General features: G+C 49.2%; 1 protein-coding gene and 1 long non-coding RNA gene across 4 annotated transcripts; both read right to left on the bottom strand.

The window, feature by feature from the left end:
* Window positions 1-1,526: 1,526 nt before the first annotated feature.
* LOC140646808 (uncharacterized) lies at window positions 1,527-3,425 on the bottom strand. The gene is made up of 3 exons (XR_012040567.1): window positions 3,042-3,425; window positions 2,206-2,344; window positions 1,527-1,890 (listed from the first exon to the last, which is right to left on the bottom strand). It is a non-coding gene; the product is annotated as an uncharacterized lncRNA (long non-coding RNA).
* Window positions 3,426-10,394: 6,969 nt separating this feature from the next.
* Window positions 10,395-24,700, bottom strand: TOP1MT (DNA topoisomerase I mitochondrial). 3 transcript variants are annotated; one of them, XM_072851129.1, is made up of 14 exons: window positions 24,635-24,700; window positions 23,226-23,341; window positions 20,927-21,048; window positions 20,010-20,132; window positions 19,293-19,480; window positions 18,384-18,528; window positions 17,409-17,552; window positions 16,716-16,901; window positions 16,012-16,080; window positions 14,809-14,923; window positions 14,194-14,321; window positions 13,358-13,452; window positions 12,254-12,403; window positions 10,395-11,831 (listed from the first exon to the last, which is right to left on the bottom strand). In XM_072851129.1, the coding sequence occupies exons 3-14, from the start codon at window positions 20,990-20,992 to the stop codon at window positions 11,729-11,731; spliced, it is 1,512 nt and encodes a 503-aa protein (XP_072707230.1). In that variant the 5' UTR covers window positions 20,993-21,048; window positions 23,226-23,341; window positions 24,635-24,700; the 3' UTR covers window positions 10,395-11,728. The 3 variants fall into 3 exon arrangements, with proteins under 3 accessions (XP_072707230.1, XP_072707228.1, XP_072707227.1); XM_072851127.1 differs by having other exon boundaries at window positions 24,481-24,699; XM_072851126.1 differs by lacking the exon at window positions 24,635-24,700 and adding an exon at window positions 23,984-24,178.
* Window positions 24,701-24,979: the final 279 nt, after the last annotated feature.

The following is a 24,979-nucleotide window of genomic DNA, read 5'->3' as shown; positions in this document are numbered from 1 at the left end:
CATGGTACCACTTATTTTTGACAGGGAAGACAACAGTTTGAAGCACGCGTTGCCCTAGGAGGAGAAGAGGCAGCTGTGCATGCTAAGCACCCCCTGGGTAAGGGGAAGCTCCAGGTCTTCCCCTCCTTGAGTCCATTGACAGTGGCTGAATAGTGATTTTTCCTTCTGGCTTTTCTCTCCATCTTTCTCCTCCTCCCCAGGGATTTATTTGTGCTTGGTCCTGCAAAGCTCATTCTTTGTATCCTTCCTGGTTAGGACCTCCTCAAAATCAGGACAGCGAGGTGGGTTGTCCCCACCTCAGACCTTCACAGATGTTTCAGTGCTTAACTCCCAAGGAAGCCAAGGGTAGCTTGGAGCTAATCCCATCCATGGGTTTACTGCAAACTAACATGGGCTTAAACCCTTGGCTCGCCAAATCGCTGAAGGACTCGGACCCCGTGGCTGCTCCTACCCAACATCCCATGCACTCCCCCTTCCTGGGTGCTGTGAAGGTGGCCAGGTACTCACGGCGGGAGTCCCACTCTGGGGCAGAGATACTCGGGTTTCAGAACACAGCATGGGCAGCCTGGGGCCAGGTTACACCATGGTGTTGAAATCCTTCTGAGAACCTGCCCTGTGGCTTCTCTCTTCCAAGCAGGGCAGGGAAATGGTGCCCAAGGGGCATCCCGAATCTCTGTTTACCAGTATTACCTGATTTTATGGTGTCTCTGGGAATCCTGTATTGCCTAAATCCCAGTTGGGTCTGGATTAAGTTACATAGAGGATTGTACCTGTACTTGGGGGCATTAATAGGGGTATCCAGCAGTGATATCCAGGTGTCACAAGCTCCAGAGGAGCTGCCCTGGGGCTGGAACTACACTGCAGAAGAGCTGTCATGGAGGCAGCTATGTCTATACTAATAATACATGGAGAGCCCATGCACAGTTTCAAGGGCTGTGCCACAGTTGTCCACACTGTTTAATTGTTAGCATGTTCCTCAGCATGTTTTTGGCCTGACCAACTAGGATCATCCCTGACAATTCCAGACCTACTTTTCAATTGGTATTTTGCATTCAGCCACCTTATTGAGAGAGCTCGGCAATGCAGATGGGCACCAGCTGACCCCAGGGTCAGGAACTAACACAGGGCATTTCATTTGCTAATACGCCTTCCCCATGCTGTCCCAGACCTTGTCAGGACCAGAGTGTTGACAGCATACTAGAACAATACCATTGGAGATACAAATTCATTATTTTCCAGACCTTCTTCTATAAGCCTTCAGAAATTTCTGCCTGAGTGCAACACTAAGAGACACACTCTGATCTAGGGCTGTGCTGATCAGGATTGTACCCTGCTCTGACTCACCTCCATTTGTTTAGCACTCTATGTACTTGCATGAGCAACCTGACCATGCTGCTTGCAAAACCCCAGTCCTGCTGTGAATCAGCACTCAATAAAAAAGAAAATAAATAATAAACATCTTGGAAATTTTTTTTTTTAATTAATGGCAGCTGCAGAGCCCTGTTGCATAAGAAGCTGTAAAAGAATAACTGAGGGATCTCTTCTCCATCAAACTCAAGCTAGCTTCAGACTGGCCTTTCCATGCCTGAACATCAGATGTTCAGAAGACATTCTGGGGATAAATGGGTAAAATGACTGCAGGTACTGCGGCACCAGGATGGGTTAAGAAGCTTGCACAGGTTATTCAACAGGGACCTCATCACAGTCCAGTCCAGAGAAGAGGCCTGGTAACACTGACCAGAGCTGCAGTTCCCAGCACCGCTATGGGAGGTCTCATCCCAGATGCCTCGTTGCGATTGCAATTGTCCTGACTGCAGCATTGATAAAAGTCTTGAGCTATACCACAATTTGAAATGCAGTTTTTGCTGATCAACTTCTGTTGGTGAGTGCCTGGATAAAAAGTCAAATAAAACCAACCCATGAATCTTTCTTCCAAGGACAAATCCTGACTTTACTCTGTAAGCAACATGAGAGATCACCCAAGTCTACATGGGTTATGGTGTTCATTTAACCACCCTCTCCCTCACTCTTCAAGCAAAGAAATAATTGGACTTGACCCATAACCCAACACTATTCAAGTTCTCCCAAAGCCTCATGGAAGGAGAAGGACACAGACCCACTGAGAGCAGGGCTGGGACACACAGGAGCACTGGGCAGCAGGGTTGGGACATCACAACCCAGGCAGTTCACAGCAGCGGGACTCACCAGCATCTATCTTCTTAACTGTAGTCGTGCAGGCTGTGTGATTTTTGGTACATGGGTGAGTTGGTACATTTGGTACAAGTTGTCAGGCACTGATCATTGCTGGTCTTGTTGGTGCAGGTGTAGCACATCAGCGAGTTGGCTACAGGAGGGGAACATAAGTGATTTGCATGAGGTCAAAGTAAGAAACCCCTTCCCAGCTGGACCTGTTCCCAGCCTCATGTAGGCCACTGAACATAGAATAAGACATAGAGGATTTGGCTGAGTCAGTTCTACCCCTTCTACTATCCCACACCCAAAGTTTCTAAACACACGCTTCCCCTGTAGAAAAACCCTCCTTCCAGGTGAGTGGGCAGCAGAGGCTTTCTGCAGACGTTGATATTCAACTACCCCATTACAGCATTTAGCATAGTCGCAGGGCCAGAAAAATCAGTGAAGGTTGCACTTAATTTTTATCTCAGAGCTTAATTGCACCCCCCATCCAAGAAGCGTAGCATTAGCTGCAGATCTCAAGATGCGACTGCGTTTGCAGAGAAAACCCAGAGGGCTATTTCTGGTTGCGCATCATGAGAATAGGAGAAGGTGACAGATTTTGGCTTGCTCTGTGGGCAGCCCAAGGCTGCAGGGTGTTTGCAGCACAAGTCCTTTGGCAGCAGGGCCCTGCTGTGACAGCACAAAGGAGAGGCAAAGCTAACCACGCAGACCAGCTCTTGATCTATCACTATCTACTGACTTCTTAGAGACCACTGGACTTAGAAGTTACAGATGTGGCTTCTCCCCAGAAAATGCCAGCTTTCTCCATCCCAGCCCAAGCCTTGCAGTAATCCTGAACAACTCACCAACATCCACGCAGAGGACAGCAGCCAGACACGCCATCAGGAGAGCTCTCATCTCCATTTGCTCCTCTCTGCCTGCACGGTCTTCAGAGAAAGCAGCTCCCAATCTTCTGTGGATTCTGAGCCGGGAGGGTGGCCGATGCAAAGGCTGACACAGGTCAACCCACGTGTTCCACAGCGTGCACAGCTCAGACCAGGGGGCTGACACGTACTTGCAGAGCCTTGCAGGAGCCCAGTGCTCACGTCTGCTGTCCAAGTTTTGTGCACTGCCTTTGCCCAAGCATACGTTACTTAATATCTCAAAATAAGCCAAAAGGAAAGCAGTTGCTACCGATAACAGCAGTTCCTCTTTGAAAGAAGGCAGGAGATAAAAGGTGGGTAGGAAGTGGTGACCAGCCTAGGAGGAAGCAAGGCCACCCAAGAAGGGGATGGGGACCCTTGGACTTGCACGCTGTGCATTGGTCCTAGGGAAAGGGGATATGCATGCTGGGTCCAGCAAGGAGGAGCCACTCTTTGAGGACCAGGACCCCCCATCTTTGGTTGCACAACCTGGGTCAAGCCTGGAGCCTTGGGTTAGCACTGGGAAAGCTCGTTCCCCCTGCAGCTATACGGATTTCCCTCTCGCGACTTGCCCCAAGTGCTGCTCTACCAGCTCTGTTACCACAACTCTGAAGTTGGCATGGTACCAGCAAGATCAGGGGAGCCCAAGAGAACCAGAGAAAGACCGGGAGAAAGATGCCATGCTACTGCTACAACCTCAAAATCTCATCTTATGGGCAAAGAGAAAGCACATCACATATATGTGTATATATATTATTAGTATAATAGTAATCTTAACGGTTTCATCCAAGAATGATTGTTGGTTTAGATCCAACTCCTATAGGAAAACAAAGAATAATCCTATGCAGAATGATTATTATTATTAAAATTCAGACACACTTAGTGGTTTCTACCCCTTTTCTTGGTGTTATGCTCACCCTTCCCGCTCTTGGGGGTTTCATGCTAGCGGCATTACAGTGAGTTGTCAGCATCTGGAGCCCTGTACCAGGAAAAATAAGATGTTCACGTTGATAGCTCCTTCTTCCTCTCCCCAGGATCCACTCAGAGTCATTTCAACTATGTTTAGTAACTTTTTTTTTTAACATGCTTTTTGTCATTGGTCTGCAGCTGCATGTTACATTTCAATTTACTACGTGCAGTGCCTTTTGTACTGTTTGTTACCCCTAAAACCAGCCTGGTCCAGCTCCTGGTCTGCATTTCTTCAGCTGAGTCGTTTATAGCCGAGGGGTCTCCAGTTCCAGCCCAGGCCCCATCTCATCACCCCATACCTGCATTCCTCTGCATCACATCCCACATCTCCATTTCTCAAGACCTTTGCTGTTTATGCAAGCCTGTAAGGGCTGGGGAGGGCGGAACTTATTTGCACAGCAAGGGAGTCAGGGGTTGTGCAGCCACAGTCCAGTCACACTGCTTGCTAAAGTGGCCACGCTGCAAAGCCTAGCAGCTGTAGGGAAAATGAAACTAAATCAAACATAACTAAGAGCAATAAAGGAGGACATCACGGAAGGAGTTGTGACTGAACTACAGCCTGTTACAGCACAAACTGCGTGCCAAATTGCGAAGATGCTCGGCCAGCATTGCCAAGACCCCATTGCATGCTCACGTGGCACACATCACTACATCAGGACAAAGCTGGGGTTGGTGACACCCCATGAAAGACATGGGGATGAAACAGAAAGCTGGATGAGATATGAGGCTGTAGCCATCCAATACAGGGTCCCAAGGGAGAAAGAAGAGAAGCCTAATTAAAAAAAAAAAAAAGGGATTGTGCCATGTGCCTGGACTAGGAAGAGAGGGCAGACCTGCTGGATGACCTCCCTTCACCACCTTCAACTCTCACCACCCCTGGAAGGGCAGCCAGCAGAATTTGCTTTTGCAGGCACTCAAGGTCATCCCATGCCTGTTTGTGGGGAATCCTTGTGCATGCAGAAATGGGGACAGTGCTGGGTCCAACAACGCACAGGAGAGGAGGTGGTGGACATTTAACCCCCCCAGATCCTGTTTCTGACAAAAGTGGGGTTTGCAGCACCAGGAATGAACTAGGGGAAGTCAGGAACTGTTTCTGCCTGGGGGACAACCAAGAAGGAAACATGAGCCATAATTAAAGCTGATTGAGATGATTGGCACCCCATTCTCTTCCACTTTGGCAAACTAAGCCTTCAGGAGTTGAAGAGTCCAGCTATGGCTTGAGAAATAGATGGAAGAGATTACATACAACAGCTTTACAAAAAAAACAACCAAAGAGCTCATTTGTGTATAGATGATCTATGGGAAGGGATTAGACACTTCCTCATCTGACCCAGCTTGGCAGATAAATAATCTGCCCTGTTTACAAGAGATGGGGCAGTCTGGATGCAATCCACCAAGCTAGAAACAGCTTTTTTTTTTTTTTGAAAGGCACCAGCTATCTGCCTCACCCTCCCTCCAGCAACACAGGGCAACCCCAGGGAAGCACTGGAAGCTACCTCAGTTTGCAGAGACCTTGCACCACACTTCTCAGGCTCATGGCAGCAGAAGGAATTTATGAGCCCTCCTGCAGCCGTGAAAGCAGTTATTCAAAGGCTTATTTCTGAGTCAAGCCAATCACTCATAATTGCAGCGTAACGCAGACTTGGATTAAGGATATTAAGTAATCTATTGGAATTCCTCATGCCCCAGCTTGCAGTGGCTCAGGCTTGGCTTCACTAGACCTTATTCTCAGAGCTTGGGACAAGCTCAACTGAGCACTTCCTGATTCTTATTTTCTTCTGAATAAAACATGTGCTCAGCTGGCCAAAAATATCACTACTAAGGATAAAAAGAAGCCGAAGGAAGAACATGCCTATGTGTTATCTACTCATTCACTGTAGGACACCCATGATGGGCAGCCGTCCCCCTTCCACAGCTGCATGGAGCCAGTGCCAGTTCTCCTTTGCAGGGCACAAACCTGATATCCTGGAGTTTTATCCTTGCCTTGGAAGCCCTTCCTCTGCCACTTATTAGACCATCCTTCATTTTATCAAGGGATCCAATTTCTTGTAGGTTAGTCATTTGCTTTCCTTTGTAGCCACGCTCCTTGGCATCAGCGGTGCCGCATTTACAAACACATGGCAAAGGCTAATGTCTGTCCACTTTGAGCTTATTTTACAGCAGCCTGAACTTGGCTGACTGTTGATGGACACAGTACAACTGTGTAAACCCAGGGAGCTCCTTAAGTACATGGTTTATTTATGCCAAACCACAGATGTGATCTTCTGTCCTGATAAACTGCATTGGAAAAGGAAATACCGCCATTCGTTGTGTTCAGAGACAGAGGGTCTGAAGCACAGCAGTGATAGTCTCAACTTAAATGTTGTTCTACCCTTTTCCTCTCATACTGGCAAAAGCAGTCCCCTTTAAAGTTTCTGTTCTATTTTTCCCAATTTTATTTTTTGCAACATCAGTCCTCAAGGGAAGAAGGGAGAGGAGGAAAAACCCTCTGGAAACCCTTCACATTTCTCTTATTCACATCCCCACAGGGGTTTCCCACCTCTCACATGTCTGCCAGACTACAGCTGTTTTGTTTTCCCCTTAATCTGATCACTCACCAGGGAGCAGATGCACAGCATAAGCAGCAGTTCAACAGCAAATGCTCCTCACTGAGGAGTTTTCATGACACCCACTTCCCTCTCTGCACCAGTTAAGATGAATCAGCCAAAAGCCCACCCCTCCTAACCACCTACAGGTGAGCAAAGGCCCTTGTCATTAAGCAGATGAGAGTAGCTAAGCAGCTTTGATGGCTGCCCTTCCTCAGATCATCTGCCAGGGCCTCTTCATCCACCCCACACAGCCCTGATGGGCAGGGGAGCAGTGCTGCCAACCCCACTGCCAGCCCCAACCACTACGGAAAGCAGCTCTGGGAAACAGGAGGCCGATGCACTTTTTTCATCAACGAGGATCAATAATCTGTTGGCTGTGCATCAAGAGCTTGACTCATCCCCAGGAGAAAGCATGACAGGGGAAGGTTTCTGATGAGCACGGCTCAGTCCAAGGGCTTTAGTACCTGCAAAAGGTGCCAACATACAGGCTTGATGTTCCCATCTCTCCAGGATGCTGATGCAGAAGCAACAGGCAGGGATGGAGGCCCATCAGAGCCTCCAGCTGCTCAAACAACCTCCTATGCAGGGAGAGGTATTGCTCATACACACCCCCAAGCTACAGATTGAGATGGTCCTACCTTCTTCAGCCACAAGCTCCTACCACATCCCTCCAAGGCTCAGCAGGCTGGTGTTCAGTGGAAGAGGAAGTTCAAAGGCCCAGATGTGGGACTGAATGACCCCATGCAACAGAGCAGGCTGGAGGGGAGCAGGCTAAGGGGGATGGAGTTGTTGCCTTCAGCTATTTAATGGGGGGTGGCTATAGAGAGGCCAGAGCCAGACTCTCCTTGGAGGTGCAGAGAAAGGACAAGCAGCTGGTTACAAGATGAAACAAGGGAAATTCCAACCAGATATACAGAAAGAAAAAAGTTTGCCAGGGCAGTGATTAACTGGCAAAACAAGGACCCTGAGATATGATGGAGGAATCTCGCTCCTTGGAGATATTGAAATTTGGCTGGAGAAGGCCCTGAGCAACCCAATCAAAGTTGGCCCTCCTTTGAGCAGGAGGTTGGGGTAGAGCCCTCCAGAGACCCTCCCAACCTCAGCATTTCTGGGAAGAGACTGGGCATGGGCAGCAGATGCCAGAGCAAGACAACAGGAACTTCCCACTACTTCCTACCACCCAGAGGTTTATCTTATCAGACAGCCACAGTATCAGTTCTGTCCTTGCGCCATCACACAGCACAGGACATCCCCAGCCTGCAGGCAGGGAGACAAACTCTCCAGCCCCCCAAAAGGTTTTTTTTTTAAAACATCATTATGTAACTAGAGCAGCCCTAAGCCCGTCCCAGTATCAGCATGAGCAGTCAGCTTTGTTCCTGGTAAATTTGCCTTGAGGTCTCCTCCCAACCAATATGAACAACAAGGTTTTATGAAAAGCACATTAGTAACCTGAGAAGTTACAGGGGAAGGTACCAATTCTGGTTTTGCCTGAAATCAGATCTTCCCTTTTTGCAATTTTTTTTTCCCCCTTTAAAATAATAAAAAAAGGAAGTAATTGCAAAGGAAAAGCGCTAAACTTTTGACTTCACATTTCACTGGTCAAATACTGGCAAAAGTGCTAGTATCTTGACTTTGGGCTACCAAGTGTCTTAGGCATCAAAGCACAGGCTTTTATGTGACTATAGAAGAGGCACTTCATTGGAGAAGTTGAGTTGAAAATGAGTTGAAAACATCCCCAGAAGGGCCAAGGCAGGTAGGGTTCATCTGAGTATGCCACTACTGCTTGGAGTCACCAAATAACCCCAAACCATTGGGTTGGAAGAGGGATCCTGCTCTCATAGATGTCTGTGACGGGCCATGATCCTGCTCCACGGGGTCCTGAGCAGTGGAAAAGCCCTGTCAGATTGAGCATTAGACCAGACTGCTGCTTCATGCCACTGTGATGTCAATGGCAAGTAGCTCAACTTCTCCAACCTGTATCTCACTTCCTTATGGCCAAGGGCCAGGAGGACACTCCCCAGATTTATCCTCTCTTTAAAGCTTAGCTGTTTCAAACACATTGTGTTACTCATCCCAGTATGGGTTATTTGATACCTGGCTAAACACATGAACTCTCCACCTTGTTTTTTGCTTCATACCTCCCATGCATTTGGATTTCCAATCTTGGTTTCACTAAGCTTTTTGACAGAAATTGTCAAGCCCCATAGAACTGGTTTATAGGGCAACACAATCCAGGGTAACACCCTTTGGGGAAAGAACGCTTCATTTAAGCTCCTACAGAATAGCTAATAATTACTATTTAGCTGACACTGGCAGGTCTTTGCAGCCCTGACATCCAGAGCATCTGAGCATGGCCAACGAGTCTTTCAGTATTGCACAGAGCCCATCTGCCAGCCTGGCCCTCCTCATCTGCTGCAGCACAAGAGGCAAACACAAGGCCTCCAGCTTCCTTCATTAGCTGAGCTCTCACTGGAGTTGAACCACCTCAATTTTGCTCCAGGCATGGCCTTTCAGAGAAGCAGATGCATTGATACAGACAGGGAAGCATAGCCCTGTAAGCATGAAATATTGCCAGCACCCACTCTATGGATCCACTGCCCCAGCAAAAACCAGGGTGAGGATGGACAGGACCATGTGGGACAGCAATTACTCAGTCTTTCCACCCCATTAACCCAGCAGCCAGCCAAGGATCACAGCACCAATGGGAACCTGCTGGAGGAGAAGCCAAGGACCAAGTTACTCATTTCGCCCCAAAGCTGCAGTAGGATTTGCTTTCTGGGGTGATTTTTCCAGTGCTCCCCCAGCAACTGTTCAAACTGGTGCAGCTGCTCTTACTAATGCAGCTCCCTTCTCTCACATGGTGTTTGAGAGACTTTTTCCTCTAGGAAATACTTAAAAAAAAATCTGTTGGTTCAATGGAAACACCCACAGTGCTCATCCAATTGCATCTTGCTCCTTTTTTCTGATACTGGAAAACAGAAGCACTGTTTCACTAAGGGGTTGGCTAGAATTACTCTCTTATTTGGGATGGAACAAACTTACCACCTTTAGTGGCAAATATTCACTTTAACCTCCTTTGAAAGCCAGAAAGTGTTTAGCAGGGTGGGCAGAAAAACATCTCCATCCACTGGGACCAAATTGGTTACCTGTGTTTCACAGGTACAAATCCAACACAGGGGTCAAGGCATGCTTGGCAGCTCCTGCCCGTTGCTTGTGCAGCTGATAACTGGCCTACCTTTGCCAGAAAAAAATTCTTGCCACCATTCAGATTGATTTAGATCCCTGTTGTAGGAGTCAGTTGCCTCATTAAAACCAACATGAGCTCTTGGGGCTGGCAGAAACAGTCCAGTTAAGTTTCATAAGCTGCCACATCTCAGCCAAGTGGTGGAGCACACCCCAGTGCGGATGTGAGATAAAACAGCATTGGTTTCACACATGCATTTTCCTCTTACATTTGTCATGACTCTGCTATCATGCAGCAATTCAATTTTGGTGGTTCAGTTTTGTATACGGGCCCTTAGGGACCAAGCACAAATGGTTTTTGAGATCTGCAGGCAGGCTCTTTGCTTGAAGGCAAAGGATTTCCTATCAAGCCTAATCCCCTGCAGACAACTGAGCATACACAGACCCCACTATAGAGACTGAGCCCTGGCCCAGAGCTCTGCACATCAGCTCACAGCAGAACCGCATCTTGGACGAGTTGCAAAAAGCCTCCAGTCACCAATACTCAGAAAAAAATCACTTCCAGTTTTAATGAAATGCATTTCAAGTACCTGACTTCGAACCAAAATAGCAATAGTTTAAACACAAGAACAAGTGGCTGTAAATGAACACATGGGAAGCACCAAGAGCTTTGGACTATAGCAACCTGAACATCAGCCCTGAGATGCCTGAAGGCCTTGCTGCCAATGCAACAGCTTGCTTACACCTGAGATTCACTTGCATGTAGGCTAACTGTTGCCAGGTACATGCTGATATCACTTATTTTTTTTCCTCTGAAAAGCAGCCAATTAGGCAGCAAGCACCAGCAGTTTATGCTATCAGTCCCTGCCTGTTTCATGACCAGCAGGAGCAGACTGGGGAGGATGCAGCCTGATGACGAAGCTGTCATCCCAACACAGGCACAGCTCCAGCAAGATTGGTACCACTCCCCAGCACGCTCACATCCCACCGGAGCCTGGTCCAGCCCCACAGCCAGCATCATCCTTTCCCATTGCTAAATCTGTGGCTAGACAGTTTAGTTTCTGCTGTGGATACAGTGAGCTGAACCAGAGCCAACTGAAGCAAGTAGGGGAAAGAAAGTATGGCCCCAAATGAGATGTCCTCTCCCAGACCAAGGTTTAACCACATAGGGGTGATTACTGAAGTACACTTTGCTAATGCCAAGGTGAATTTCATGCTTCCAATGTGAAACCTGCTTTTTAATCCAGCATTTTCCCTTCCCTCCTTCTCCTGCCATGACATTCTCTCCCTCCCACAACATTTCTCCATTTTGATAGTGTTTGTGCAATTGCACAATTTCTTCTTCTCCTGGAGGTGAAAGGGCACAAAATACCCTGACATGTAAAACCCTGAGATTTTTCTTTTCCTCTCGGTGCATCCCTGACCCATGCCCAGGTCTAATACTGCAGCTGCCGGTTTCAGTGCCATCATTGCCTTGTGTTCCCCCATCAAGCCAATTCAGAGTCTGAAAAGGGCAGCACAGCTCCACTACATCAAGGAGATAAACAAGATTAGATCTAATCCTATCAGCACAATTAAGGCTCTCATTCAATCTTCTTCCCAGACTCTGGAGGAGGAAAGAAAAGATCCAAAGCACTTGGCAACTCTGAAGAGGAATTAAAAGTTCGCATCAAAGTCACCGCCGTCAGGATTGAGTGTCACAAGTCAACAATACCTGTTTCAACTAGAAACTGTGTGTTTTCTCTTGTATACAAAAAAGGCACAAAATACCTGCATCAAACTCTTTCCTTAGACAACACCCCAGCCCCACTCCTGCAACGACTGCAGCAGCAAGTAAAAAAGCTTTCCAACAGCACCAAATGAACATGGCATAACATGAAAGGCACTGTCTCAGAATTCAAAGTCCTCATCGGCCATATCGATTGCCCAGGCAAACTTCTCCCTCTGCGTCTTGTTGTAGATCTTCTCGATAGGCACACCAAACTTCTTGCACCTGTACAGACCACAAGACAGCAGTGGGGATGTGCTATCCATCCCGCTCTGCTCCCACCATAGAGGTCCTCTCTACGCAGGGTGCAGCATCTTTTACCCATGCAAACTCCTTAGCCCCAAGCTCCTTCAGAAAGTACCTTTGTGCCACTGTCAATAATGACATGCAAAGTGACCCCTTCTTGCCCTGAACCCAGAAGGGACATCCTGCAAATAGTTATTTGCAGCAAGGGAAGCCTCAGCTTTGGACTTTGCTCACCTCCCTCCCCCAACACATTCAGGGCTTGGACAGGTTTCTCTGGCCAAAGTTTATTCCTTTCCGCCCAGAGGCTCAGGGCTCTGGCATGTGTTTATCCCCCTCCCCTGTGCTAGGTGATCTGCACATCTCTAGAGGAGCATCTGCCCCATAGCACGCACAAGACTTACCAGGCTATGCTAATCCTGGGGTCCAGGTAATTCAGTTTGGACGTGCCCAGAGCTATCTGCTTGTTTTCCTCCTTGTCTGTGGCCTGGACATTCAGCTTGGCCAGCTGCTCTTCCAGCCGCTTCAACAGCTTCTTTTTCTTCTCCACATTGCTTAGGGCAGAGGAAGAGCAAGACAGACAGCATGTTAAAGGGGAAAAGCAGCAGCAGAGGTGAAATACAGAGCAGTTATCGTCTGCTGCTGCCTGGAAGCATGATGTGAAGCCAATGAACTTCAGCTCAGAGTAGTCTCTACACTTACCTTAAATCCTACAAGGCCCGAGCCTAGAAATACTCCAAAAGGGCAAAATGGAAGATGCCATTCAGCACTAACCTATTTCAAGTACTTTAACCTGATAAGACACTTGTTTTTTTAAATTATTACCACCAAATTTGGGCAAGCACAAAAGGCAGCACTCAGCAGAGACTATCTCCTCAAATTCAGGCTCTGTGAGCAACAACCATCTCTGACAACCTGTTCTGCATCTCAGCAACACAGAGCATGAGTAGAAAACAAGAAACCCCGGAGCACAACATAAAATACAAGCCCTGTTTCTCTCCTCTAACCTCCTCCTGTCTTGGGCAGGAAGTCCCATTTGGGCTCTGGGAGGAAGGAGCAAATTTGAACAGACACCAAGGAATGACTGCTGCAGAGATCAGACGAGCCACAATCCACCACTCAAGTGTCCCACAAGAAAACCATGCATCAGGGCTAGTCTGTCTATCCCCAGGTCCAACCCCAAGCTAGGCATCCTTTGCACCATGGCATTTGTAGGCCAACTCCAAGCCAGCAGCTTGGGTTGAAGTCTGAGTATTCAGAGAGATGTGCCCTATCCTAAAGAAATCCCCCTGAAGGAGCTCTTTGCAATCCTGCTGTTGCAAGGAACCATCCACAAGACCTCCACCCATCTGCCAGGCTCTCATGGGGCAGAAGGCACCTGGTACCCAACAAGGGCATGTCAGTTCTGCTGAGCTGCACGTAGGGTGTCAGACCGCACCATCCCCATCCACAGGCCCTCCACACAGAGGTCCCTCTGCAAAAGAGTATTGTAAGGAAGAGTTACTCACGCTTCTGCTTTGGCATCTTTTGTGTCTTCAAGCTCATCTTCAGCTTTTTTCAGCTCTTGCTGGGCTTCCTCCACCTGTTGCTTCTTGGCATCGATCTGTTAAGGTAAATACAAAGTCAGCCCACGTTCCTGTCCTCCCTGGAGGTTTCAGCTGCCTCCCTCTTTCCCTTTCCTTTACCACACCACTCCTCAATTTCTCACCAGCCCTACTCCAGTCCCAACAACTTGCCCCTGCAGCACCTGCTGGACCTCAAGCATTTCTTAGCATCTTACAAAAGTTCCTCACAGTACTGATGCCAGAAACATCTGCAGCTCTTATCTGTTCATCTTGTGCAACTGCACGAGACTGACTGGCTCGTGACAGTGCTGGAGCCCACTGCAAAGTCCCAGGCTCACCGGCAGAGTGTGAACAAAAGCTGAGGACAATTAAAAGAAGTAGTCTGAGGTATTTCCATAGCAGACTCATGAAATTTCAGCTGGTCCTCCTACAAACAGCCAAACAGGAAAACCAATTTCCCTAGTCCCAAGCCAACTGTGTCAAAGCGGTGCCATCACAAAAGGCACCCAGCTTGGTCTGAAGTCAGGAAGCGATGAAAACCAAACTCTGTGCCAAGCGTGCTTCTTCCAGCATTTGATCTTACCCCATCACTCTCCACCCCTGGGTTGCCGATATCTCTGTACTGATTTTAAAAAGCCGCTATTCCTGGTTTATTCCTTGCCACACTTGATCAATGCAATCTCTTTAGACATCAGGTTATTCACCTTCTCCCCATCCCCTCCCCCCAAAAAAGATCAGAGGTGAGATCAGGTCTGGTCTGTCAGTTTGGTCTGTCTCACCTTGGTCTGGAGATTTTGCATTGACTTCTCAAAGGTTTTTGGTGTAGACCTCTGATGGTTGCACAGGATGGCCACAGCTCTGTTAGCTCGGTTGTAAGAGAGGAGCTTTCCCGCAATGTTGTCTTCAGCTGGAAATAAATGGAAGCATCACTATGTCTCCTTTCTGGTAGTTACAGAAGACAGGGAACAGACCAGAACAACAGCAAGTTGTTTGCCTTTCCCATCCTTTCTCAGGGGAGAGCAATACTGGTTGTGGAAATTGGTGAAGGACACTTGAGCATCACTGAATTTGATATTGTGCCTCATCACTCAAGTGTCCAAGGCAAGCAAAAATAATGCAACAAACCAGGAACGCAAGGAAGAGGGAAAAAGAAATACTCCTGTCTCGGCTATCAGTTAGTCAGACTATTGCTGAGCAGGTAACTATTTCTCACTTAGTATGGTTCCCAACCTGCTGCATGCCCCTGTAAGTTGCATACCACGCTACAACGTGGTGCATCACCTGCCAAGGAGGAGCAGGGAGTTCTAGGGACCCCAAGGCAATGGACGGACATTGCTGAGCCCACTGGCCGCACCATGCGGCTGGTGATACCACGAACACTGTTAGTAACTCACAGTTAGTGAGTGCCTTGAGCTGCTCCTGCAGGGTAATGGAGGCATTGTAGGTCCTGAACACTTTGGCACTCAAACCATCCATCAGACTCTGGAGGTGTCTGTTCAAGATGCATGTCTGGAGGAAGGAAGATGGGACAAAGCGGGGGGGAAAAAAGGAAGGAAAAGAACAAGCAGAAGCCAGGACAATAAAGCACTTGCTTTTCAGACCATCTTCTGCCTAAGCAACCAAATCAGGTATTAAAAAAGTCTCCTGTAGCTGGCAGATCTACTTGTTGGGTCAGGCACTTATCTACCAAAAACTGGCACAAATTCCACCTATACCCACAAAGAATTTCCCCAGAAGTCAACAATTTCTGCCCATCTATGTCCAAGAGGACACATCTCACATCCAGTATTACATCTTGCATACATCACATCTGATATCTCTGTTCTACAGAGCACATGGGGCTGCAGTTGGACTGGAAACAGAAGATGCTAAGAAGAGTCTTCTGGGGTTTGGAGGAAGCCTTACTTGTACCAAGAAAGCCTATCACAGATAAATCTTATATAACCAGAGAGGAGCAGCCTCTTCAGAGTAAAGATGGGCAAGGGGCTTTGTAGGGGATGCAGGCAGAGGGGGAGCATGAGTGGCAGCACCCCACATCCCATACTGAGGAAGAGGAGGGAAGAGGTTTTTGCAGGGGAGTAGCTCAGGACGGAAGGCTGCAGCACATCTCTCCAGCATCCCTGTGCTCCGGCAGCCTCGCACACTTCTGCCGAACCCCAGCAAGGTGCAAAAGCATCAACAGCTGAGGTTTGACACCTCTAGCAACGCCCTGAGCAACATGTGCGTGGGCAGGCCTTCCCAGGCTAAAAAAAAGCCCAAGCAGATGAGTTAGAGGAGGGAAGGAGCAGAAAGTCACCTCCTTAGCAGGGACATGGGTTACTTGTGGGTGCAGGCAGGCAGCCAAGCCTGTATTCAGAGAATTAAAGATGCTACCAGTGCAGAAAGAGGATGGAAAAAATATCACAGCATCCCAACAGGGTGTTCAAACAGTTACAGTGATGTCTCTGGAGGGGAGATAGTTAAAACCATGGTAAGGGATGACACTGATGCAGCACCACAGCCTGGGAGCCTGCAAGCTGGACAGGGGTGTCATGGGTTAGCTTCTACTCCCTCTGGGCCATCGGTGCTGTTTCAAAAGCTTAGAACTGACAACTCACATTGAGCCTGTCAAAGAGGTCATCTCCTGGGTCCTTGTTCTTCATGAACAGCTTCAGGTTCTTGAACACCTGAAGAGAAGGAAAGGATGGCCCTGGTCAGGGACAAGAAGCAAATTGCTCCCAGACATCTGCTTCATCTCCATCTGCCTCCTCAATCAGATATATTCTGATTCAGACTCATGTAGTACACATCCTACCACACCACCAACCTTCTCAACTTCAAGGGCTGCCAGTGGGACCCAAAGCCACTGGGGCCACAGGCTGTTTTCCCCCATCTCTGCTATCCCTGCCACTCCAGTTTCCCCACAAACACTGTTAAAATAATCTATCCCATGGGCAAAGCAAAAAATAAAATATCAATAAGTACAGTTCAAGTCTTAATGCCCACCAGTCAACTGAGGATGCTCCAGCAGGAGGCAGGACTTCTCTCTCATGGTTCATGGGCTAGAACAACCTTGAAAGCCCTATCCCAAAGTTTCTCCCCCTTCTTCAGGCCAGGGTCAGCATGTGTGCATCCTCATCACCCAGAACCGTTGCATCTCATGCACATGCTGCCACCGTGGTGTTAAAGCACAGGAGGCATCTTTGCAATGGATTTCAGATGCAGATTTGGGACTGGTGACCACTGAGTGAGCCAAGCCATCCAGTTAACCCTGCACCAAAATTGCCATGCCAGCCGCTGCCTCCGTTTCTGCCCCACTCACCAGCTTCTCCACTGACACTTTGTTGTAGTAACGGATCGAGTCTTTCCCAAGGAAGTCAAACTCCACCACGTGCTCCTGCCCATCCAGGCTGGGGTGCAGCTTGATGTGCTCCACGCGCAGAGAGCAGCAGCCAACCGTGTCTGCGGTCTCCCCTTCCTCCTTCTCATTGCCGGCTCGCAGGGCCAGCTGGAAGGAGACAAGAAGTTACCCATCCCAGCCCACCACAATTCCCCTTTTCCAAGGTTAATGTGGACATGGACACCAAAGGGAAAAAAGAGAAAGTTTTCTCAGGACAGTACCTCACTGAATGGCTGCTGGGACCCTGGTACAAACCAAGAACTGACTGGCTCCAGCAGAAGATTATTTCACTGCTCTAAGAAACCCCAAAATATCCCCCTCAGAATAAAGTTATCCAGCTCTCTGGTGGGGCCTTTACCATCACACAAACACACACATGCTGGTAAAGTCTGGGAAGGACAGTACAGCTCCTGCACTGCCACACAACTTAGTCTTCACACAAGCATCAGTGGATAGTAGGAGTCTCCATCCTCCATGATCATTGCCAGATGCCTCAGGAGGAGCAACCCTGGCTAGTACAACCAGCAGGCACCAAAAAAACCCTACAGGGTCGGGTGGATCAAGTAAGCTAAATCCCAAACTCAGCCCTGGGGGCCAGGGTGAGGCTGCAGATACCTTATCAATGAAGTAGAGGGCCACTGCTCTTTGCCGCTTCTTCATCTCCTTGGACTTCCAATCGGCTTGGTACTGAGCACGGATTTTGTGGACAACATCCTTTAAGCGCCGGGCTACCTCATACTTCTGCCAGTCTTTCTCCCCCTGGAAAGAAAGGCCAAGACCCAGTGCCCCATCTTCCTTCCACCCCTACCAGTCAGACCCTGTTCTGGGAACACCTCCAGCATCTAAATACTGCTCAGACCCATTGTTTTCTTGAGAAAAATCTAATCCATGAAGTAGAAAAATCAAAGCAGAAACAGCTCATCCAAGGTTTCTGTGGCCTCTACTGGCTGTGCTGGACCTGGAATCCTGGCCAAGTCTGGGCTGCTCATAGCCTGGAGGCATCCACCACCAGCTAGCAGCCAGCACACAGCAAGTGAGGAGTCAAGCACTGCACAGCTGAGGCCACCACTGCTGCTTGGACACCACCAACATGGACTGACACGATGCACTTGCTCAGTTGTGCCCAACTTGCATGCAGTTTCCTTCTTTGCTTTGAGGACTGGAAATAGCTTTAAATCACCTTTCCCTCCCCATGGTACTACAGATGGTGATCCCACCTCCCCCTGCCCTCCATTTACTGGCATAAATGAATTCAACCCCATAGACTCTGGTTCCTGTGGACCCTCTCTGCTCCTGCCTGGCTTTCAACAGCCGTCCCTAGACACACACATGCAGCACGGTACAGGGATGGCTCTACCAGTAGCAATCCATCTCCTGGAACAGGCTCAGCGCTTAACAATCATCTCTGTACTTTTCCCCTCACCACCCAACAGCATACCAATTAAGTTAGTTTACCCCCTTTTTTGGGGGTGGGGGGAGTACATTTTTGTTGACATGCCACATCTCTGCTTTCCCCTGATCTTTCCACTTGGCAGAAAGCCAGTGGCCCAACAGACAACAGCTCTGCCTGAACCACAGCATAACTCCAACCTTCAGCTTGGAGCTGGGGTTCAGCATGATGTACTTCAAAGTGTTCTGGATGTTTTCTGTCCATGAGGCCAGCCAGGTAACAGTGTTGTCGAAACGCACCTCCTTCCACTTGTGCCCTTCTGGTGGCTCAGGGATCTTGGAGTCCCTGTGGGCAGAGCAGGGTTACAGCCCTCAAACCATGAAGGAGAACAGGAACAGGTCATCCACTCAACTGCTTCTTCAGTGAGCCAAGGGTAGTCAACACATTGCAGGATTACTTACAGAAAACATACAGCCCACCCAAAATTGCTCTACAACATGATCAGGTCTTAATCCTTTGGATGCTGGGGACAATGGGAGAACTTGCTGGGCTGGTGGGGAGTGTTTTGAATCAAGGCCACAAGGTCTTTGTACAGGTGGTTTAAGAACAATCCAACTCATGTAACTTAAAGGGCAAACACTCTTAACCTAATCACTGCTTTTCCTCCCTCCAGTGAGGATCCTGATGCTTCCAGCCAGCATGAGTGACTCATAAAATGAGGAGGAATGGCTTGTTTGGAAGAGGAACACAAGAGAAGTACAGAGTTGTCCCTTCTTTGGGGAGACCATAGGAGCACTGCAGTGTTTGCAGTTGATGCCAGGTGAACAGTGCAGACACCAGTGAGAGATGGTAGCTGCTGAACAGCTTTCCTGGCCACTGTACATCCACAGAGAAACTGAAAGTTGGACCTAACTGCAAAGCCAATACTTGGAGGTGACCAGGAGGTGATAGAAGGGCTCCAGTGAGTTTAAGGCTGAGGGTGTGCAAAGCAGTGATTGTAGGAGATAACAAAACCCCACAGCAACTTGAGGCAGAGGAAATGTGCTGTTTATCCCAGTCCCAAAAGCAGCTCAGCTTTTGGGAGCTCAGCTCTTCCTGAAGGAACTCACTTGCTGCAGTTGATGACAACATCTTCTGGCATGATCCTCTTCTTCAGCATGCCCATTTTGGGGTGGTCACCACGTCCACGGAACAGCCCCGGTGGCTCAGTTTTGAAGTTGCCTATCTTCTCCCGGTGCCCATCCAGGATGCAGTACCCATACTCCTCCTGGATCTTATCTGCTTCTTCCTTCAGTTTCTGAAACGAGCACCATCCCACCATCACCCCGCAGGATGAAAACAAAACCCCGTGACTCGTGCCTGCCTATCACTACCCTCCTTTCCCTGGAGAAAGCAAAGCTGGAAAGGCAGAGCTCAAAGGGTTGGAGGAAGAGGTGAGCATGGGTCCAAGTCCACTCCCAACAAATGGCTCATCTCCACCCACTTTGCAAACCCTCAGTGATGCTGTCCCAGCATGATGTGCTGATGGAACAAGCCTGTGCGCTACCAGCCCCTTAGCAACGTCCACCATCCTCCGGACAGGGCAGGACCCCAGACCATGGTCCGAGGATGACTGGTATCCTGCAAAGCCATGAAACATGCAGCACCTGCAGATAAACTTGATGAAAAGGGGTGTGATGGTCATGGAGACAGAGCTGGTCCAAAGGCCAAAGAGGTCCCAGGTCAGGGCATAACACCAGGAAAGGAGACAAGCAGGAGCCAAAATAAGCCAAGCTGGTCCCAAACCATATTGGCCAGCCCCAGATGTCATAGGAAACAGTCCTCACCTGCTTCTCCTCTTTGGAGAGTGCTTTCCGTGCCTCACTTTTGTCCACAAAGTACTTGTGGATCTCCCTGAAGTCACACTTGTCCAGGTCCTTGATTATCTTCTGCTCCTTTGAGGTCATCTCCTGAGCAAGAGATGAGAGAGGCTGGGTAAAGCCAGGAGGCAAAACCAACTCCACACATAACTGCTGCCTATGCCTCTGCTTCACAGAAAAGGAAATAAAGACCCACATGACAGTTCTTCAGAAAAATCAGAAGGAACCAGCCACCCCAGCTATCCCAGCCACATCCACCCCAGGGCAGACAAAGCTGCCATGGTAGGAAGCCAGGCTGCCTCTGGACCCCTGAGCCTGCACCCACAGAGAAGCAAAACACAGCCAGCTGTGGGGTAGAGCAACCTCTAACCTCTGCTGTGGAAACAAGCAGTCCCCAAGCATGGCTGCAAGCAGCTTGCAGGGACTGCAGAAGCAGAACCGACAGTAACTGTGGGCATGTAAGCTTGGCCTAGTAGGGGTCTTGCTTTTGTTTGGATCCTGAGCTGTGGTGCTGTGGGACCATGAGGTTAATCCTTCAGAGGTACGTATGCCCCAAACCATTTGTGAAGCTGTTTGCAAGACCCAGCACCTGCTTTCTTAGGTAGCATCACTAAAACTCAGAGGGAGCATGAGTGCCAACATGAAGCCCTCAAGGATGCTGCAGACAGCAAGCCCCAGCCCAAACCCCCAAGAAGCAAGGAAATAAATTGTATTGTTTATAAACATATAATTATGAGATTCTAAATTAAAAACTAAGCCATAAAAAACAAACCCATCCCCTCCATCCCACATTGCAGCCTAGGATCTGTCCGGGGATGGGAGGTTTAAAGCTGAGTGTTTAATGCAGAGGATGGACAGCAAGGAAGCCCTCACAGGGAAGGTACCTTTCTCCAGTCATTGAAGAAGTTATTCTGGAAGATCTCCTTGGTCGTGTATTCATGATCAAGCATTTTGGCGTAGAAGGTGGCAATTTCCTCCGTGGCCAGGCTCAGCTTCAGGGGTTTCCCTAGGAAGGGAGAGGACCTTTAGCATCAGTTATGGGGACAGCCCAACCCCACAGCCCCACGCAGTTGTTCAGCGAGTCCCCATGCTCACAGTGCCAAAACAGAGATAAGGGGTGAGAACAGACACTGGCAAGACTTCAGCACCCCCCTGTGCCCCCCAGGCACAGCCTTGTCTGCGGATCAATACCCAGAGCACTTGGCACAGCAGGACACTGACACAACCCATCTGCAATCACACACTTCATTTTCTCTTCCAGGAGAGTGGAAATCCTGATTTATGTTAAGGTCACTGAGCCACAGGGCTTTCAGCCGCCACCATGCCATGATGAGTCCCAAACTTCTGGCTCCACAGGACAACACAGAAAGGTTTGTTTTCTGACCGTGATCACTTCCAGGACCATGCTGAATAGCCAGCATCCCACTTGGAGAGGTTTTATCTCAAATACTTTCCCATGCAGATGGAGCAATCATGGGAAGCTCAAAGCTAAGATTTGTGCAACAGATACATATGCAAGAGCCTCTCATGGTTGTCCAGTGGATCTTGATCATTTCTTGGAGGTGGCAAAGCCACCGTCCTCTCCTGAGTTCTTTGACTAGGGCACTTAAGTCTAGTGAATCCAAGGGACATCTTGGCTCTTCCTAGGAAACCAATACTTGGAAATGGTTTTTCTAGGCAAGCTGCAGGAAAAGCACACTGCAGAGCTCCAGCAGATGGTTCAATCCTACCTGCACCAGACACTGTGGTTTTTGGGGTTCCTGACCTCCACCTGAACTGGACATGGTGGGTCACAGCCTTATAGCAGCCCCATGACAACCTACATACACCAGTTCAGCCATGGTCCCTTCCTACTTGGGGTTGTTGCCTGACCACAAACACTTTTTCATCCAGGAACATTGACACCTTTTAGCAAACAAGCCAACATCACCCAAGATCCCAGGCCAAAGCCACCAGCCTAGATGCACACAACACACAGATGGGTCTCCAACAGCTCAGAGGCCACAGAGCAGGTCTACACCCTATGCAGGACTACATACAGCTGCCAGGGTGCGTCCTCAGAGAGCCAAAAAAAGTCTCCAACATCCCCCTCGATGTCCCAGCAGTGCCCTCTGGTGACAGCGTTGCCAGACACCTCATTTCCCCAGATTGGCGGGGTTTTTTTTCTACTGTAAAAAAACCAACAAGGTTTAGGAAGCCCTAGTGAGGGGGCTGAGGAGGACAAAGACCCCATGGGACTGCAGTCCCCTTCCATCTCCAGCATCCCTTGGTCAAGCCCCACAGTCCTTCTTGCCTCCCTTCCCTGATCTGTCTGAAAACTGTTCAGGGATGGAGGCAAGAGCAGGGAGGAGACGACAACCCAGCAGGCATGGTGGGAAACCAAGGAGTACAGCAGAGACCCGATCGGCCCTGCCAATCTCTCAGCCCCTTCACCGATGCACTGAGTTGCTGTAAGGCAATGCGTGGCAGCCCTGGGGACAACATCAGGAGCTGTGACAGAGCTTGGAGCAATCCAGCCAAACCCTGCAATGTCTTAGAGGACAAGCAACATGTCAGTCACTGAGGCCATGGGACAGGCAAACTGCATCTCATCAAAAGTAAAACCACATTTTCCCAGCTTGCAGTGAAACTGTGCATGAGCTGACTTAAAACTCAAACCTCAAAGCATCTTAATGAGGAAAAAATGTTTCTTTCCCTCCCCCTCAGTCCATCTTTGCAAGAGGTACACAAGGACTTCAGGCAACAGCACCAAGATGCATTGCTTCCCCTCAAGAAACTTAGGGTCCAGCCCCACCACTGCATGCCCCATGGCCAGGAGAGGCTGTGAGCAGAGGTGCAAGTCCCAGATCCATACATGGTTGCATTACAGCATCCTAAAACCAGCTGCAGGCAGCTGCACGGGAGCCCTCACCCTGCCCAGGGTGCTCCACATAGAGGGGGATGCATGAAGCACCCTGCAACTGTCAGGGGCTCATTAGCTCCCCAATAATCCCGTAACTCCCACCACATCCAAAACCCTCCAGCTTTAACCCACAGTTCAGGCTTTATCCAATGGGATATTTAGGCCCTTTAATAATTTGTGGTCTGCAATACTCTCCCCTCCATACAAGAGAAGATAGCGGCTCTTTGGCCAGGCAGAGGACAACTCCACATGCCCCAGCTCCCATTGCAAGGCAGACGTACCATCGTAATAAAACTGCACATCATCAGGAAGCGGCTCATAGAGGGGGGCGAAGTAGGGTCCTCTGTGCTCCAGTTGAGTCCACTTTACCCCATCTTCTTTCTTCTCCTCTTCCCACCTGGGACAGATGCACAGGGACTTGTGAGAGCATCCCTACCCTGCGGTCTGGGACCTTCTCTCAAGGTCACACCAGGAAGATGTTCTGGGAGCAGCAAGGGTTGCCACAAAACCCAGGTGAAATCCTGTTGTCTCTGCTACTGCCTCAGTTTCCCCATTCTTTCAAACAAGGAAGACTGCAATGCAACCCAGGGAAAGGTGTTTTGAGGAAGGGGACATGCTCAGTGCAGTGACATGGAGGAATGCAGGGGGAGAGCAAAAGGATGGATGGGTCAGCCAAATCCACAGGGGCAGGCACAGAGACCCCACCGCTGAGCCACAAAGGTTGCTCAGTTTGCGCCAAAGAGGCTGCAAGGGCTAAAACACTCCCCCCTTTCCTCCCCAGACCTCACTGCTTTTTTTTAAAAAAAACAAACACACACAAAAAAGCTCATGTGCTTCCAGAGGAGGAGCTCACACCACATTCATGGCTAGGAGACCACCACCCCATACTACTTATACCTAAGATTTTATTTACATTAAAATCATAAAGCACCTCTCCTCTCTGCAGAGCAATTAGGATTTTAAAGTCACCACAAGCCTTAGCTGAGAAATTATTATTTTAAGAGTTAAAATAAAATAAAAAAATAATGAAAACACCCACCCTGAAGAGCAGAGGGAGAACATTAAAAAAAGATAACTCAGGTCAGGGGCACAAGAAGCCCACCAGAGAAGTTTGCTGATGGCAGTGCATGGGACAGGCAAGAGATCTGCACGCTGCAGCTCAGTGCCAGCCAGGCACCTGCCCATTAACCCCAGCATCTCTGGGAAAACAAGAGTTGCTGGGAAAACACAGCAAGACTTCATGCCGGGAAAGAAAAACCCCTGTGTTTCTTGCTCAGCAGTGCCCCGGAAGTATTTCTGACTTCTCCTCCCCACGGGAAGTGGGGCGGAATAAATCAATTGCATCGAAAGGTGCATTGTGCCAGGAAAACATAGAAAAGAGATATTTAAAAAAATCAACAAGCTACAGAAAACTTGGCTGAAAGCATCTCAGAGACAGGCAGCCGCAAGGGTGATTTGTGGGATGCTGCAAGGGTTCTGCCTCTCCTCTCAAACCCATGCGATCCCTCATCCCGGCAGAGCATCGCCCGCACTCACCTGCTGCAGCCCCCCGAACCCGGCCAGAGGCAAACGGGGGTGAGCCAGGGCCGATGGACCCTGCGGCCAAGCAACGAGGAGGCAAGACACCGGTACATGCCACCGACCACCCACAGAGACCCTGAGCATCTTGTGCTGGCACCCTGCTACCCACCAGGGCACGGCAGTGGTGGTGCCCAAGGCATCGCCATGAGGAGCCACCGTTGTGTCCAAGCAGTCCAGGTTATGGCACTCCCCACGTGCCAAGGCAATGCAGATTTATGGGAAATGTAGTCCCACATGTGTTTTGGGGCAAATCTGCTGCAAATCGAGCTATTGCTACATACTAGCCTCTCACCTCTGTGCCAGGCTCCAGCCCCCCTCCCCCCCCCCCAGGACAAGGCATTATTTGGCAAAAAAGCTGCCTAGTCCCACTTTTCACGCCACCCTGTGCCCTGCAAGAGCTGTCCCAAAGGTCCAGGCACCCATGGGCATCCCTGTCTGGGATAACACCCTAGCA

Source organism: Ciconia boyciana, chromosome 2 (assembly GCF_034638445.1).
Source record: "Ciconia boyciana chromosome 2, ASM3463844v1, whole genome shotgun sequence".
NCBI classification, from domain to species: domain Eukaryota; kingdom Metazoa; phylum Chordata; class Aves; order Ciconiiformes; family Ciconiidae; genus Ciconia; species Ciconia boyciana.
The sequence above is the reverse complement of the archived record's forward strand: the minus strand, read 5'-3'. Positions and strand labels throughout refer to the sequence as shown.

What these genes read in the sequence shown, in the direction of transcription:
- TOP1MT (XM_072851126.1), bottom strand. Translation starts at nt 24,141, where the DNA reads ATGCTGGGGTTAATGGGCAGGTGCCTGGCTGGCACTGAGCTGCAGCGT. An exon ending in CCCTCTACTTCATTGATAAG is followed by an intron (nt 16,902 to 17,408) that starts GTATCTGCAGCC and finishes GTCTCCTTCCAG; the next exon opens with CTGGCCCTGCGAGCCGGCAA. An exon ending in CCCAGGATTAGCATAGCCTG is followed by an intron (nt 11,832 to 12,253) that starts GTAAGTCTTGTG and finishes TGGTCTGTACAG; the next exon opens with GTGCAAGAAGTTTGGTGTGC.